This window comes from Triturus cristatus, chromosome 8 (assembly GCF_964204655.1).
Source record: "Triturus cristatus chromosome 8, aTriCri1.1, whole genome shotgun sequence".
Classification (NCBI taxonomy): Eukaryota; Metazoa; Chordata; class Amphibia; order Caudata; family Salamandridae; genus Triturus; species Triturus cristatus.
Window position 1 is genome coordinate 197,403,822 of NC_140591.1, and position 16,092 is coordinate 197,419,913.

A 16,092-nucleotide genomic window follows, 5' to 3' on the forward strand; every position below is an offset into this window, starting at 1 on the left:
AGTCTTGGCAGATTCTGATGTAAATTATAAAATGTGGAACTCTTTCTTCCAACCCAAACAAAAAAATCATTGGATTAGTGAATTATCTTCCACCAACCCACCACCTCTAATTATGGGGTGCTGTATTTCAAACCCCATTGATAGCTAAACATCTTTTTCAATAGAGAGGCATAACAAAATGAAACAAATCAAGTAGACCATTGTATTTTTAAACACGATTTATTATTTAAATATGTAAGGCAGATGAACAGAGGATACTGATTGCATATTTTCTTTAACATATAAGCAATAGTTAGTGCCATGTATAGAGTGCTTCGTTAATGATTCTGCTCAATGTTCAAAGATGCGATTTAAAAAAATGGTTGTGTTTAGACCCACATTCTGCAGAAAAAAATATGCATACTCAATAGCAGATAGTGGGACAAATTGGTCTGTGCACCTTATTGGTCCTATTTCTGACAATCTTTGTCCTCCTGACCTTTGTGTAACCGTGTACATTTTCTTAAAAGTAACACTGACAAAACGAATATGCATCAAAATAAAGAGCGTTCAAAGAGTATTCACAATGTTAAACTTCAGGCACAAATCGAAGAAATTCAAGTCTATACTGCTGGGTTTGCGTTTTTTGGAAAACAAACTGCTTATATGTACATCAAATCAAATATACGTTATCTTCTGTATGTCTGTCACACTAACTAAGTCTGGTCTTTTTTTTAGACTTAGACAATATATAATTCCAAACCATTTAATAACATGGTTCTGGTGAACTTGAGGCAACATTGTGTTTTCAGATAGATTTGGCATCACAATATTAGGTCCTAGCTTTACCCAGGTAGGTAGAGGTTTATGCCTTGTCTCACAAACTGTTGGCAGCTTAGGTCAACTAAGCAACGATTGATTACCTACCAATGCTGTGCCAATGTGAAACAGGCAGAATCCAGGTTAGATCATATTAATTCAGAATTTCGGGAAGAGAAACCAAACAAAAACTGCACTGTGGTCAGAGTAAAAAAAAAAAGGGGAGAAATCGACCATTAAACTATGGTACTTTCTATAATTGAATGTGGTTTCTCCGCTTTCCAGCAACCGTGTGCTCTGTGTGGAAATTGAGAAATGTTCTTAAAGGGTAGAAAATAATTTAATTTTGTCTACATCCTTACAGTGAATATAAAATATCGACTTAATCACGGGTCCCATATCATTTCCAATTCAATGTTTCTGGTCAAAGCAGGAACTAGTTGGAATGCAGCAATACTGCATTTCCCGTATTTCCTCCCAAAGATTCATTAGCAAAAAGCAGGTGAAATCCCTCAGTGGAAACAGGCTGGAAGCAGGGGTATTAGCCCGGGAGAGAGGTGTGGTATTCCCGAATCCTGCAGTAATTCCCCATTTATCAGGAGACCCTCAATAATTATTTGTAGTGCCAACGTATTTACACACCCTGGAGTGATAAAAAACCTGGACTACTGATCATTTTGGGAGAAGGAATACTGATGCAGTATCCAGTGGGACTCATGAAGGGGGTGACCAAGGAAAACATGTTTAACTTATCAAATGAGGTTATGATGCCCTACTGCATCAGATTAAGGAAAAGATCAGGGTAATCAAAAGAATACAATCTCAGAAAATCACTAACAATTTTACAAACTTTTTTGACAAACAAACCTTTCAATTCTAAAATGCTTCTGAGTAACATGTACCGCACACTATAATTTGGTTTGGCGACAGGGTAGAGAAAGACAATACACAAAACAGTGCGACTTCCATGAAGACATTTTGTTCATGTCGAATGTGAGGCAAGGACACATTTTCAGCCCTTCCATCACTTCATTCGCTTGGCAACATCTGAATATGCAAATTCGATCTCCCGTTCTGCTGGGCAGGTATTTGCAAACTCATCTCTAACGTAGGCGCAGCTTAAGTATCTCCACACTCCGGTAAATTCCGGTGGGATTAGAAAATTCCTGTATTTCTTTGCCACCACCTAAAGAATATACAGAGAGAAAATGAGACAGGTGGGAAATGTTGAAAAAAACCTGTAGAGAAAGCTCTACACAACGTTCGAAATAAAAGAAAAACTTTTTAAAGGTATAAGCATCGCTGCTAATGAACTCTGACAGTAAATTACCCAGCTCCGGTAACACTCATCTGGTGGCAATATCATCTCAGCAGTACTATAATCATATATTTCTGCTGGTACAGTGGTATCACTACCAGCGACAAAAAACAGCTGGAGAAAACATAATTGTATGCTCTCCACCAGTTAAGACATCCAACATAGTTGGAGTGCAAAAATGAACAGGTTACTTACCTTCGGTAATGCTTTTTCTGGTAGAGACCCTATCTAAGAATGTAGATGGACTCAAACCAGAAAATCCTACAGGGCCGAGCAGGCAAATTGACCTTCTCGACAGACTTGTCTGTCCAGACAATAGTGCTTTGTGAAAATATGGAGGGACACCCATGTAGCTTTACAACAAAAAGACCCAATCTACTTAGTACAGAAATACTTTCCACACTGTGTAAAGAAGGAATTGAGAAGTATCAAATTAACTTCTTCTAACCCGCTCCCCACCATATAGACTTGTGAGAGGGGTTCCTAATTCACCAGAGTCTGTACTGATATAAAATCTGCAAGAACCTTAAACCAGTGTAGCAGTCACTCTGTTCAAAAAATCAATATGTGAAAAAGCCAGTATAATCACAGGGATACAAAACCCACACCGTGAATATCAGTGAAAAAATGTGTGCAAAACAAGGTAGAACCTCACGTGCGCAACACCACAGCGGGCTGACACTGGTTAGATTATCACCAGTACTGCCACGTTTCTCATCATAAGTCACTACCTTGGGCAAAAAAAACTGGGCAAATATACCAGAAAAAAGTAATTAACAAAGGTGAAAATATGTGAACATCACACACCATAGTCCCGAGTTAAAATTGATAAAGAGCCATGGCCACCATCATTTTATTCTTAGCTCATGGGTCAGTTCAAAGGTAAAAAGTGCTGTATCTTAACAGACAGAAAGCCATTTAGCCGACATGTTTCATTGCCTTACTCTTATGGCAATTTCTTCAGGGCACCAGGACTTCATCCACCTTATCAGCACACTTGTAATGAACTATTTGTGACTGCAAAAAACAAAAGGAAAGGTTCTTGCCATTATGCACTGAGCGCCAAAACAGAATACCTCAAGGCCACTGTATTCAACTGTTCACATATATATAAAAAACAACCTCATAGGTTATCATTACCCGTTGTGAGCCAAGGTTTTTCGTACCAGCTCGACACCGTGTCAAACGGTCAAGTGTTGATAAGATCGGATTAAACGACTGTATTGAATGGAATAGAATTTCCCTTTGAGGCTGGTGATTGTTCCTTTGTGTCAGCAGAGTATTTCTGTGTGCTTTGAAATAAGCCTTGTTGCGATACTTCAGAAAAAATGATGTGGTCATGATATGTAATCTTGAGCTTTAAATACAGTGAATGCTAAGCGCAAATTTTTTCATAGGGGTTGCCAATTTATTACGACGGCACAGACAATTGGCTGTCGAGATAGAAAGGTATCTCAATAAAGATTATTGAAAAGTTGATAGTGGAAAGTAAATTACATTTCCAGACTTAATGGTCTTGATTAATTCCATCTATCAGTTGAGACCCTTTCAAGTTTGCATGTGGACCTTTCCCCAGAGTGTAAGTGGATTTTCTGGGTAAACCAAGACCCTTTCAAGTTTGCATGTGGACCTTTCCGCAGAGTGTAAGTGGATTTTCTGGGTAAACCAATGATACCATTTACATGTTGTGGTCGGTTGCAAATTTCTTGGTACATCTAAAAAATCATTTTTATACCAGCAAATTGTGAATTGGTAAAATTTGAGGGTAGGATGTCCTTATGGTCGGGTATGTGCCCGGAGTTATCTGGGAAAAGCATTGAATAACTGCTTATTCCAAGATGGGGCCTTCCTTTGCTCCATACATCACGTAATAAATTAGAAACAAACGTGCTTTACGTAGGAACCGGCGTGTATATTGGGTAGACGCACGGGAATCCTTACGTGGCTGAGACGAAGCTCGGGACGCAAGTGTTTTGCGGTAAGATGCAATAGTGGTGAGAGATGCAGGAATGGGCACTATTACTTTGAAGGCTGTTACGCGTTAGAGGGTGAGGTTGGGCAACAGGGCTGTCATTAGAACATTGGCTTGGAACAGAGTGCTTGACAAGAGCAATTCGGATACCGTTTGGTATCGTAACCGGAACGAGTGTGTTTCGGAGCAGATAAGGGACACTAAGTTGAGACCGGTAATGGTTTTAAATATCCTTAGTTAACATGCTTTAGTAACAAAAGGGATGTTTAAGCGTGAAACGCTCCCCGTGTCATTGAATTTACGATGAGTTTTTGACACGATTGTTATGTGGTTGAATTTTTATCGGAATTAATTTCTCCACAGAATGCCCAAAGTACAAGAGGGTTTGTGAAATACAGGATCACTGAAAAAATTATAGTGCCTGTTTGACACGGTGTCGAGCTGGTATGAAAAACCTTGGCTGACAACGGGTAATGATAACCTATGAGGTTGTTTTTTATATATATGTGAACAGTTGAATACAGTGGCCTTGAGGTATTCTGTTTTGGCGCTCAGTGCATAATGGCAAGAACCTTTCCTTTTGTTTTTTGCAGTCACAAATAGTTCATTACAAGTGTGCTGATAAGGTGGATGAAGTCCTGGTGCCCTGAAGAAATTGCCATAAGAGTAAGGCAATGAAACATGTCGGCTAAATGGCTTTCTGTCTGTTAAGATACAGCACTTTTTACCTTTGAACTGACCCATGAGCTAAGAATAAAATGATGGTGGCCATGGCTCTTTATCAATTTTAACTCGGGACTATGGTGTGTGATGTTCACATATTTTCACCTTTGTTGATTACTTTTTTCTGGTATATTTGCCCAGTTTTGTTTGCCCAAGGTAGTAACCTATGATGAGAAACGTGGCAGTACTGGTGATAATCTAACCAGTGTCAGCCCGCTGTGGTGTTGCGCACGTGAGGTTCTACCTTGTTTTGCACACATTTTTTCACTGATATTCACGCTGTGGGTTTTGTATCCCTGTGATTATACTGGCTTTTTCACATATTGATTTTTTTAACAGAGTGATTGCTACACTGGTTTAAGTTTCTTGCAGATTTTATATCAGTACAGACTCTGGTGAATTAGGAACCCCTCTCACAAGTCTATATGGTGGGGAGCGGGTTAGAAGAAGTTAATTTGATACTTCTCAATTCCTTCTTTACACAGTGTGGAAAGTATTTCTGTACTTAGTAGATTGGGTCTTTTTGTTGTAAAACTTATATGAGTGGGGGCTGACCCAATCTTGTACTTTTCCCCTGTAGCTCTTTGTTGATATGTCACGCCCATGTAGCTGCCTGGCAGATGTCTAGGACTGGGACGCCACGTAGCAGATTTAGCCCTGGGCACAAAGTCCTTCCAGAAGTTGCTTGTTTGCCAGTGCGTAACACATTTTAATGCAGAGCTTGAGCCAGAGAGAGATGGTAAGTTTCTGCACTGCCACAAAGAGCTGATCGTCCACCCGATGGTCTTTGGTGTGATCAATGTTGAAGCGGAGTGCTATTTTAAGAGTCCAAGCGATAGAGCCCCTCTTCATGAGTGAGGTGGAGAATAGAACGGCAGAGTGATGAACCAGCTGATGTGTAACAGCATCACAACTTTTGGGAGAAAGGATGTCCTAGCACACAGAACCAGCTTGTCAAGGAAGAAGGTGTACAGCCCATGCGAAGGAGTCGGTGGTGCCCAAGCCATATCGAATCATGAACTTGGCCTCATCACAGCCATCCTGAATAGCCTGTGACAAAACAGGGTGAAGATCTTTAAGAAGACCTTGGAGGACTTGCGCCATCTTGTCCCAGACGGCATGAGTGTAGCTGCCTAGTGGGCAGAAAGTATTAATGGAGCATAGGGCCAAACTGGTAGATGAGAAGAGGCATTTACCAAAGGTGTCCATGTGCTTTGACTCCCCGTCGGTGGAGTGGTAGGAAAATTGTAGGGGTTGTTTCAGCTAATGGAGGCTTGCACCACAGGGCATCCAGAAGAAGGAGGCTGTGACAAAAAGGCCGGGTCACCTAGAGCAGGGCGATGACATCTCACAATTTGCCAGTTAACCGGAGTGCTGGTACCAGGTTTAGCCCAAACCCCTAGAGGGTATCTGACAAAGCCTCATTAAAAGGAAGGAGAGGCTCAGAAGCAGTCTGGCCAAACTACAGGACCTCTGTCAGAACATTGGTTTTCATCTCCATTGTGAGAAGCTGGAGATCAAAGATTTCAGCCACCCTACGCATACCCATGGTGTAGGACGCAGATTCATCCGTGGCAGGGACAGGAGGGGAGAAAAGCGCTGACTCAGTGGAGTTGTCTAGCCCACTAGCATCTTGCAAGCCCTCATATCAATTGTCATCAGCATATGGCTGAGCAATCTTGTCAACTCGATCAGGATTGTTTTCAGAGCCTGTGCCAAAAAGAGAATGTAAGGAGTGTTGCCAGCCTGGTGGTAAGGTGAGAGTGTTGAACGGTAAAAAATGTATTCTGTTAAGTTAGCCTCTACTCCTCTTCCGTTTTGTCTACCAGCCCCCATTTTGTGTTTCTGCGGGGACTTTTTGCAAAGTTAGAAGTTACGTGTTCACTGAAAGCTGGTTGTGCTGATAATGCTTGCCTGCCAGAGTAGAGGCCCAGCCCTGCCGAAAGGCCTGATCACGCAGATGTCTAATCTATGAGCCCACCAACGCCTGTAACCTCCCTTGCCTATCTACAAAGATGACCTGGGTAGGGGTTTATCAAGAGTTAGCAGTTTGCATTTTATCATAACAAAGTGGTTTCAATGTGTTTCACAATGCACCAAAATGTATAAATACTGTGTTAGAACTTAAACTTGTTAGCCCCTTCCCTCGGGCACTTGCAGTGTCTGAATGATGGGACTCCTCTCATGAGTGAAATAAACTTGTATTTTGTTTCCACTACAGTGTTGATCCTCATTTGTGAACCCGTAGACAAATGGTGTCCCTGCACCAGTGAGACTGATAGAAATCTCACTTCTACAAGAGCAGAAACTTCAGTTGGAACGTCATTCAAATTCGGACTGGTGTCGAGTTGGCATCAGAAAAGCTATTTGGGCCACCTGATTGGGCGGCGAATATGGTATTGCTATGCATGGGTCTGGATTGGGTATGGGTGCCATGGGCGGCTCTGGTAGTGGAGCCAATCGCAGAAGCTGCACAAAGGGTCCAGATGGTGCCGAGAAAGAACCTGTCAGAGGTAATCCAGCTAGTAGGCCTCTTGGCTCAATGGGGCTTGAAGTCGAGCCATAGGGAGTCGGTAAAGAACCAAAGAGCCGGATCATGGCTGAGCGAAACTCTCCAATTTGGCGAGGCATTGCTTAAGGCCCCGGGAACTTGGGTTGTGCCGGAACCAGCTGCGGAATCGGCTCTTACGTCAGCCGACCTCAAGAGTGAGATTGGGACCATTGGCACCGAACAGGACATGTTACAACGCAAAATTTTACAACGCATACCTGTACAACGCGTTTTTTACATTGCAACATCTGTTACAAAGCATGATTTTACAACGCATGCCATCACAACGCATTTTTAGAAACTACACTTACAACGCATACCATTCCAACTCATACCATTACAATGCATAATACTTTTAGGGCAACAGTAGTGTAAGTGTTGGATAGTGTTGGGGTAAAAATTACTATTCCAACTCCAGTGAGTGCAACAGTAGGGTAAGTGTTAGATAGTGTGGGGTAAAAATGACTATTCCCACTCCAGTCAGTGCAACAGTAGAGTAAGTGTTGGATAGTGTATGGGTAAAAAATACTATTCCCACTCCAGTGAGTGCAACAGTAGGGTAAGTGTTGGATAGTGTAGGGGTAAAAAGTACTGTTTCCCAGTATGATGCGTTTTAATGGCATGCGTTGTAATAGCTGCGTTGTAATGGCATAAGATGTAAAGGATGTTGCGTTGTAATGACTGCGTTGTAAAGGTAGTGCGTTGTAATGACCACGTTGTAATGGTTGTTTGCCTTGGCACCACTCACGCGCTTTGTCAGGGGAGTGGGAATACCACAAAGGAGCGGAACTCTGCTTGAACTTATGTTTCTTATGCATGCCTGAGCACTTGGAGGACCAAGATCTGCCTCGAAAGCACCTCTGTTAACTCTGGGAACGGGAATGAGCTTTCAACTTGGAGCTGTCCCAGCGCTGCGTCTTCTTGTGCGTCAGAAAGTTTAGCCTTGCATTCCCTGAGGGCCTCTGGGTTCACTGATGCGTAGTCCCTTCAGGTTGTGTCCTGACCTCAGACATCACAGGCAAACCTGATAGAGATATGTCACAGACATGTTTGCGACAGTCCTTAAAGGGCGTAAAACCTGTTGTCCTAAGGTATGACATCCCTTGCTCACTGTCGAAAATTTGGAGAAAAGGCTGACAAAAGCAGTCTCTGAGGGATGAGAGAATCTCCGGATCCACATCTAGAAGCTCAGGAAGAAAGGAACTGACGTCAGCGCGCACGAGTGGCACCTTTATAGGCTTGCACATCATTGCTGGAGCGGATCGGAGTCAGTGCGGAGCTGCACTGTGCTACCGTCCGGCACACAAATGAACTACGAGAAAATGTTTCCAGATCCAGTTTGACGTCTAGGAAATATGGCAAATGTGAGGACTCTGCAAATAGAAGTCTCTATCAGAAACTACTGGTCAGAAATGATTCAGTGGATTACGAATTAACTGTAGGCACAATGACAGGGCCCCCGTAAAAAACAGTAATACTGCGTCATTACATATGTAATAACCATATTTATATCTCACTTCAGGTAGAAGTGGCATTTCGTACTGGCTTTGCCATTTTTAAGGTCAGCTCACAGCTAACTTTATTATTTTTAGTTTTCACGTTGCAAAAAGTGCCAGTGGTAATGTAATTACTGTTTGCATTAACCTTAAGGTATAAATGTTACAATCAGCTGTATTTTCTTTGTTTCAAATCACGCCAAGTTTATTTGTAGTTAATTAAAACCATTACGTACAGTGAAAAGGAAATAAGTACACAGCAGCTTGAGATATAGAAAGCTGAAAAAAATAGGGAAGAAGCACAAAAAGTACAAGACTGTGTAACCAATAAATTGTTTGTGAACGACATGCCAGAAGATAAAATATTAGGCATTATAAAATGTTCCTAACACAAAACAAATTAAACCTTAAGCACCAAGAATGTAACCATCAGCAGATAAAACTTGAGAAATTGTACGAAAATGTAATACCAATGACATTTAACTGACCAGGGATTTAAGAAGGATCAACAGTGCATGTATAACTAATATAGTGGTCATTCTATGTATGAACCATAGAGACCTAAAAAGTGATTATAAAAAACATAAAAAGCAGCTTTATCCCAGCGACTGAACATATTACAAAACATTGTATGAAAGGGGGGTCGCGTGTACCCTTACTAATAAATGTAGATATTCCAATCGTGATAAGATGAAGTAGCTGCTGCCAACATAGCCGGAAGGGCTTCAGGAAATATCAATTTTATAAATGTAATCAAGTAGCAGTTAATAAAAGTAAAAAAAGCAAAGTGCATATTCTGTTTAGGCATGTGAAGTGACAGAGTGCAAAACTGACTCCATGTACACTTGAATTGGTATTAAAAAAGACAATTTTATAACAAAAGATGATCATTCAAAAGTGACGTTGTTCAGGTAAAGGGCCACATGAGCTCTTACAATCTCTTATTGGAGATGCTATTACTATTGCAACAGGAGAAAGATGCTTCAACTGGTTTAATTTTGCAAGGATTGTTTCAACAATATTCATACATTTTATATATCTGGTCACCACTTGAAAGTGTTCATTTTTCTTTGTTTGGCAATGGGATACTTTACAGCAGTGTCTACTGAAGGTATTCCTACCACCTTTACTTAAGGGGTATCATAAACCTTACATTGTTACAATACTTTTTAATGAACAAATTAAAATCATTAGTAACAACTAGTTGAATGGTAAGTATTTACCCTCCAAAGCACTTGTAATGTGTCCTTCATGGGCTAGTCATATTGCTGAATGCTTACAGGGAAAACTACAGGTCTCAGATTCAAACTTCGATGAGACTGGGAATGCTTTTTATCCTTTCAAATTTGATGAATTGAGTACCGCTAACTTGGGCGATAACAGGTCCTTTTTCAAGCATCCAAGGACAATTCTGTTTCTGATGCACACTTGATGGTAACCATTATCGGCTGTAGGGTTTGCCATGCTGCACTAGCATAGGATTTGAAAATAGGAAGGGCCAGGGGTTCAGGGAAGATAAAACCTTTAGAAGGCAGTAGGGTGGTTTAGGAACTTCTCTCCAGCAGGCAAGTGACCAGTTAAACATAGTCGGTATTAGGGCAGCCTTAACATCTATACCAGAACTTTGACTTCAAAGTGATGGTTCAGCTTTAACATCTGTATGATATTGAGGTTTGTGGTGAAGATTAGAAATCTGTACCTAAAGCAAAACTCTTTGAACTGTCAGGAAGCTATGTGCTTATCATCTGTGGATTCAAAAGACACACAATTGATGGACGGAATGCAGAACAAATCAAAACATTCACCCCCAGTCAAGAGATCTGGGTTAAATCCATCTTTCTTTTGCTCACCATGCCACCCCAGTTTAGACCTGGCTATATGCAAATCAGTCTTGACCCTGTGCCTCATGGGAACAGTCCAGCCCGAACAGCCAAGCCAGGTCCTACCTGGACCGGAAACAAGCATCCTAGGACCGGTTTCGGGGTTTCACCCCTCTTCAGCCAGGATAGCTTGATTCCAGTGGCACAGTGAGCCCAGGACTCACGTCTGAGCATACCTGGCGCACTTAGGGCGAGAAAGCAAGAGACACACAATTGATGGACGGAATGCAGAACAAATCAAAACATTCACCCAAAGTCAAGAGATCTGGGTTAAATCCATCACTCTTTTGCTCACCATGCCACCCCAGTTTAGACCTGGCAATATGCAAATCAGTCTTGACCCTGTGCCTCATGTTAACAGTCCAGCCCGAACTGCCAAGCCAGGTCCTCCCTGGACCGGAAACTAGCAACCTAGGACCGGTTTCGAGATTTCACCCCTCTTCAGCCAGGATAGCTTGATTCCAGTGGCACAGTGAGCCCAGGACTCACATCTGAGCATACCTGGCACACTTAGGGTGAGAAAGCAAAAGACACACAATTGATGGACGGAATGCAGAACAAATCAAAACATTCACCCCCAGTCAGGAGATCTGGGTTAAATCCATCATTCTTTTGCTCACCATGCCACCCCAGTTTAGACCTGGCTATATGCAAATCAGTCTTGACCCTGTGCCTCATGGGAACAGTCCAGCCCGAACTGCCAAGCCAGGTCCTCCCTGGACCGGAAACAAGCATCCTAGGACCGGTTTCGGGGTTTTATACCTCTTCAGCCAGGATAGCTTGATTCCAGTGGCACAGTGAGCCCAGAACTCACGTCTGAGCATACCTGGCACACTTAGGGCGAGAAAGCAAAAGACACACAATTGATGGACGGAATGTAGAACAAATCAAAACATTCACCCCCAGTCAAGAGATATGGGTTAAATCCATCATTCTTTTGCTCACCATGCTACCCCCAGTTTAGACCTGGCTATATGCAAATCAGTCTTGACCCTGTGCCTCATGGGAACAGTCCAGCCCGAACTGCCAAGCCAGGCCCTCCCTGGACCGGAAACAAGCATCCTAGGACCGGTTTCGGGGTTTCACCCCTCTTCAGCCAGGATAGCTTGATTCCAGTGGCACAGTGAGCCCAGAACTCACGTCTGAGCATACCTGGCACACTTAGGGCGAGAAAGCAAAAGACACACAATTGATGGACGGAATGCAGAACAAATCAAAACATTCACCCCCAGTCAAGAGATCTGGGTTAAATCCATCATTCTTTTGCTCACCATGCCACTGGAATCAAGCTATCCTGGCTGAAGAGGGGTGAAACCCCGAAACCGGTCCTAGGATGCTTGTTTTCAGTCCAAGGAGGACCTGGCCTGGCAGTTCGGGCTGACTGTTCCCATTGAGCGCAGGGTCAAGACTGATTTGCATATGGCTGGGTCCAAACTGGAATTGTATGGTGAGCAAAAAAACAATGGATTTAGGCCCAGATCTCTGTACTGGGGTGAATGTATGACATTGTTCTGGATTCTGTCCATCAATTGTTCTTTTTGCATTTGTCACCCGAGTGGGACGGGTATGCTCAGACGTGAGTCCCATGCTCTCCATGCACCTGGAATCAAGCTATCCTGGCTGAAGAGGGGTGAAACCCTTAAACCGGTCCTAGGATGCTTGTTTTCAGTCCAGGGAGGACCTGGCCTGGCAGTTCGGGCTGGACTGTTCCCATTGGGCGCAGGGTCAAGACTGATTTGCATATGGCTGGGTCCAAACTGGAATGGCATGGTGAGCAAAAAACGATGGATTTAGGCCCAGATCTCTGTACTGGGGTGAATGTATGACATTGTTCTGCATTCTGTCCATCAATTGTTCTTTTTGCATTTGTCACCCCGAGTGGGACGGGTATGCTCAGACGTGAGTCCCGTGCTCTCCATGCCACTGGAATAAAGCTATCCTGGCTGAAGCGGGGTGAAACCCCCAAACCGGTCCTAGGATGCTTGTTTTCAGTCCAGTGAGGACCTGGCCTGGCAGTTCGGGCTGGACTGTTCCCATTGGGCGCAGGGTCAAGACTGATTTGCATATGGCTGGGTCCTAACTGGAATGGTATGGTGAGCAAATAAACGATGGATTTAGGCTCAGATCTCTGTACTGGGGTGAATGTATGACATTGTTCTGCATTCTGTCCATCAATTGTTCTTTTTGCATATATCATCTATGTGATTGGCTTAGCCAGCTCTCTAAGGGTGAGAAGCTCAAACCTCTTGAACCACATTCAGTCTGTGATCTAAGTGCACACGAAAAAATAAAAGATATTCAAGTAGCATGTAGGTGCCAGGTTTCCCAAGAAATCTGTGACACTTAAAAGAAACCTAGAAAGCATCTCAACATTCTCAAGCATCTACATTATTACACTTTTTTCAACAAGTGAATTAATCACCTCCTTATGGCAGAAGGTGCAAGCCAGGTAGTCTCAGAAACAAAGGTCATTTTGGTAATTAGTCACCAAGCGACACCTTTAACCTATCTCGCATTTACAGTAGATCTATTTAACTCCTTGTAAACATGAAGGGTCAGTATTTAAGCTGCCAATTCTGGGGAAATTGGAAAACAACTGATTGTGTGTGATGGGTATTTCTGATATACAAATGGCAAAAAGAGGGAGACTCTACTGTAGGGGCAGGGATTCCTACAAAAAACAGGATCACACTGAACACATAGGGAGGAGAACAAGTTCTGCTTTAAAGTAATCAAAGCTAAGAATTTGGCAGCCGACTTTCCTTTAATTTAGGTTTAAATAAACAAAACAACACAATTCATAGAAATGTGAAACAAATGATGGAGTAGCAATCGTCATTATTGTAGCTAGGTTAAATTAACTCTTTGCCTAATTCCAGGTCACGTGTTTTGTCATTAGCATAGTTTGAGCCTAAAATGGGCATTGAAAGAGAGCCCCAATGGCCAGCTTAAATAATTTACATCTACTATTGAAGTGTGCTGTCATACCCTTAGCTTCGCATGTCGGGTTGTAGAGAGGTCTCTTTTCGCTTGTAAGGAATTGAATGTGCATGTGACCTTAATTACATTATTTTTGGGACCTCTTTACAGGCATCTTTTAGAATAATGGCTAAATACTCAAAAATATGGGATCAATACATTAGGCTCTATATCGTCTGAGAACCACCTGACTAATATTCTAGCAGAGCAGTATGGAGCTGCACAATTTATCTGGTGTAGGTGAAGCTTATGCCAGTGCATGCTGAAAGCACAGGAGATAAATAAAAAGCACAGACTGTGAATCAAACCTTAATTATATGGAGCTTTGGTAAAAGGTTGCAGTCTGCTAGAGTGAGCTCATTGCCATCCAGGAATTTTCTACTGGAAGCAGTAATGTCTTCAGTGCTATAGGCATCGATCTCATCGGGCAATGGAGTGTTTAAATAGTCATCCAATCTCTTCAGTGCCTTGAGTAAAGCCTTTTCCAAATCTAGGATAAGCAAAATGGAAGAATACACTGGTTAGGGTTGCTTGTGATCACCACTTGTTTCCAATAATTTCAGATAGATTGTAATAGGAATGCAAAGGTTCAGCCAAAAACAAATCAAAGAAATACATGCATTTTAATAGTAGATGCAGATACAAATCTACTATTTGCAAAACATTTCACGTGCATTGCTACCAAAATTCCATGAGTTAGCGGATCAAATGTACTTTCTGGAAATGGGAAACTCAATGTTGGGGATGCCCGATAGTTTACAATGTAAGAGTGGGGCAAAAGTTAATACACCAGGCAACGCAAGATCTCAGACCTGATCGATGGACCGTACATCTTGCATTGGCCTCCGACAGATTATATTTCTACTTAGGCATTCTCTTTAGGATAGGCTAGGGTAAGTACAATAACATCTAGTGTTGTTTCTAGGCGCTGGCCTTAAATGGAAGTCAACTGGTGCTCAAGAAAGGAAGGACGTGAAAAAAGATATGCTTTGTTTCCACCTAACTAATAATTGGCTGATCATCATACTCACCTCTTTGGGGATATTATCCCACTATTAGGCTCCCAAATGCCAAAGCATCTCCCATCAACATAAAGAGATGCATATTTCAGATTTTGGTCATGTGATCTAAGACACCTTGCAGGGAGATATCATGTCTTGTAGGTATTTGTAGGTCCAACCTTATTCTAGATTTGAAAATGATACAGAGAATCTTAAACTGAGTCTTGGCTTCTAGATGGAGGCAATGCAGACTCTCTGTAGATTGTGCCATTTAGTTTTGTTTCAAAAGACTGAAAACAAGCCGAATCATCATCTTCTATAATCGCTGAAGATAAGCAAATGTATTTTATGTTTTTGCTCTATCATGGACCTTCACCATAGGTTAATATCAAATCAGGGGGAAACCTCTGAGACTTTGTCAGATATCACCTGTGGCAACTCTCCTTTGAGAGAACATTGCTTCCTAAATATGTCAACACAAGAACCAACCAGAAGAGACTGTGACATTTACAGAGTGCCTGTTGCAGTAAAAAAAAGGTCCATCACAGGAGGATGCAGGAGAGAAGGAGCACCTCTCAGGCCCAATTAGAGGTCCAGCTTCAAACAGGATGTAGGAGAATGGTGGCTCCTGGTAGGTTTGACTCATGGGACCACAAAAGAAGGTCCATTTGTACTTTACTTACAACAGGAATTTGGGCAGATGATCCAGCGCTAGACCAACTCTCTTAGCATTGTTAGCCGGTGGACCTTTCTGGCCAACTGAGAGGTAAAGGGAGTTAGCATTTAATAAACAATCTCATTAACAGTGTAACCCATTTGGCTACACAATAAGGACCAGGAATCAGTAACCTAAATCAAGACATAAAGAAATATTGTTCCCGGCATCGGTGGATGGAGCCACAGATCAATATAGTATAATGGCCACAAGAGACAGGCAAAAAAGCCTCATTATCGGATAACTGGGCCTTAGAACCCTCAGGGATCAGCACAATTGACTTACTGCTGCCTCTGCATTTTAACTACTCTGAACTACAGTTTTTCCGATTTTTAAGCTTCATTACTGTGACACAAAAGCAAAATCTATCAAGTAGCACATGCCTCTGTGAAGCAACCTTTGCTGGCTTGAGGACTATTTGCCTTTTATCTAGTGGCGATACTGGTGACTATGGCTTTCGGAGCATATCAGTGGTTCTCAATAGAGTTCGGCTCACTGATGAGTAGTTCGAACTAAGCAGCAGCTCATTATGGACTGAGTAAATGAGACCCATCACTTACCTTGGACCGTGCGCTAGGAAATTAGGCTTGGGCAACCTCTTATTTTAAACAAAATATTATTGTTTTCACATAACCAAAAAACGAAATACAATAGCTGCA

General features: G+C 42.2%; 1 protein-coding gene across 3 annotated transcripts in view; it reads right to left on the reverse strand.

Moving 5' to 3' along the window:
- Window positions 1–200: 200 nt before the first annotated feature.
- Window positions 201–16,092, reverse strand: part of CLIC6 (CLIC family member 6) — a 325,094-nt gene continuing 309,202 nt past the window's right edge. For all 3 annotated transcript variants that reach the window (XM_085621327.1, XM_085621326.1, XM_085621328.1), the window contains exons 5-6: window positions 14,026–14,207; window positions 201–1,984 (exon numbers count right to left, since the gene is read on the reverse strand). In XM_085621327.1, coding sequence (XP_085477453.1) covers window positions 1,823–1,984; window positions 14,026–14,207 — 344 coding nt within the window. In that variant the 3' untranslated portion in view covers window positions 201–1,822. The remainder of the gene's footprint in view (window positions 1,985–14,025; window positions 14,208–16,092) is intronic.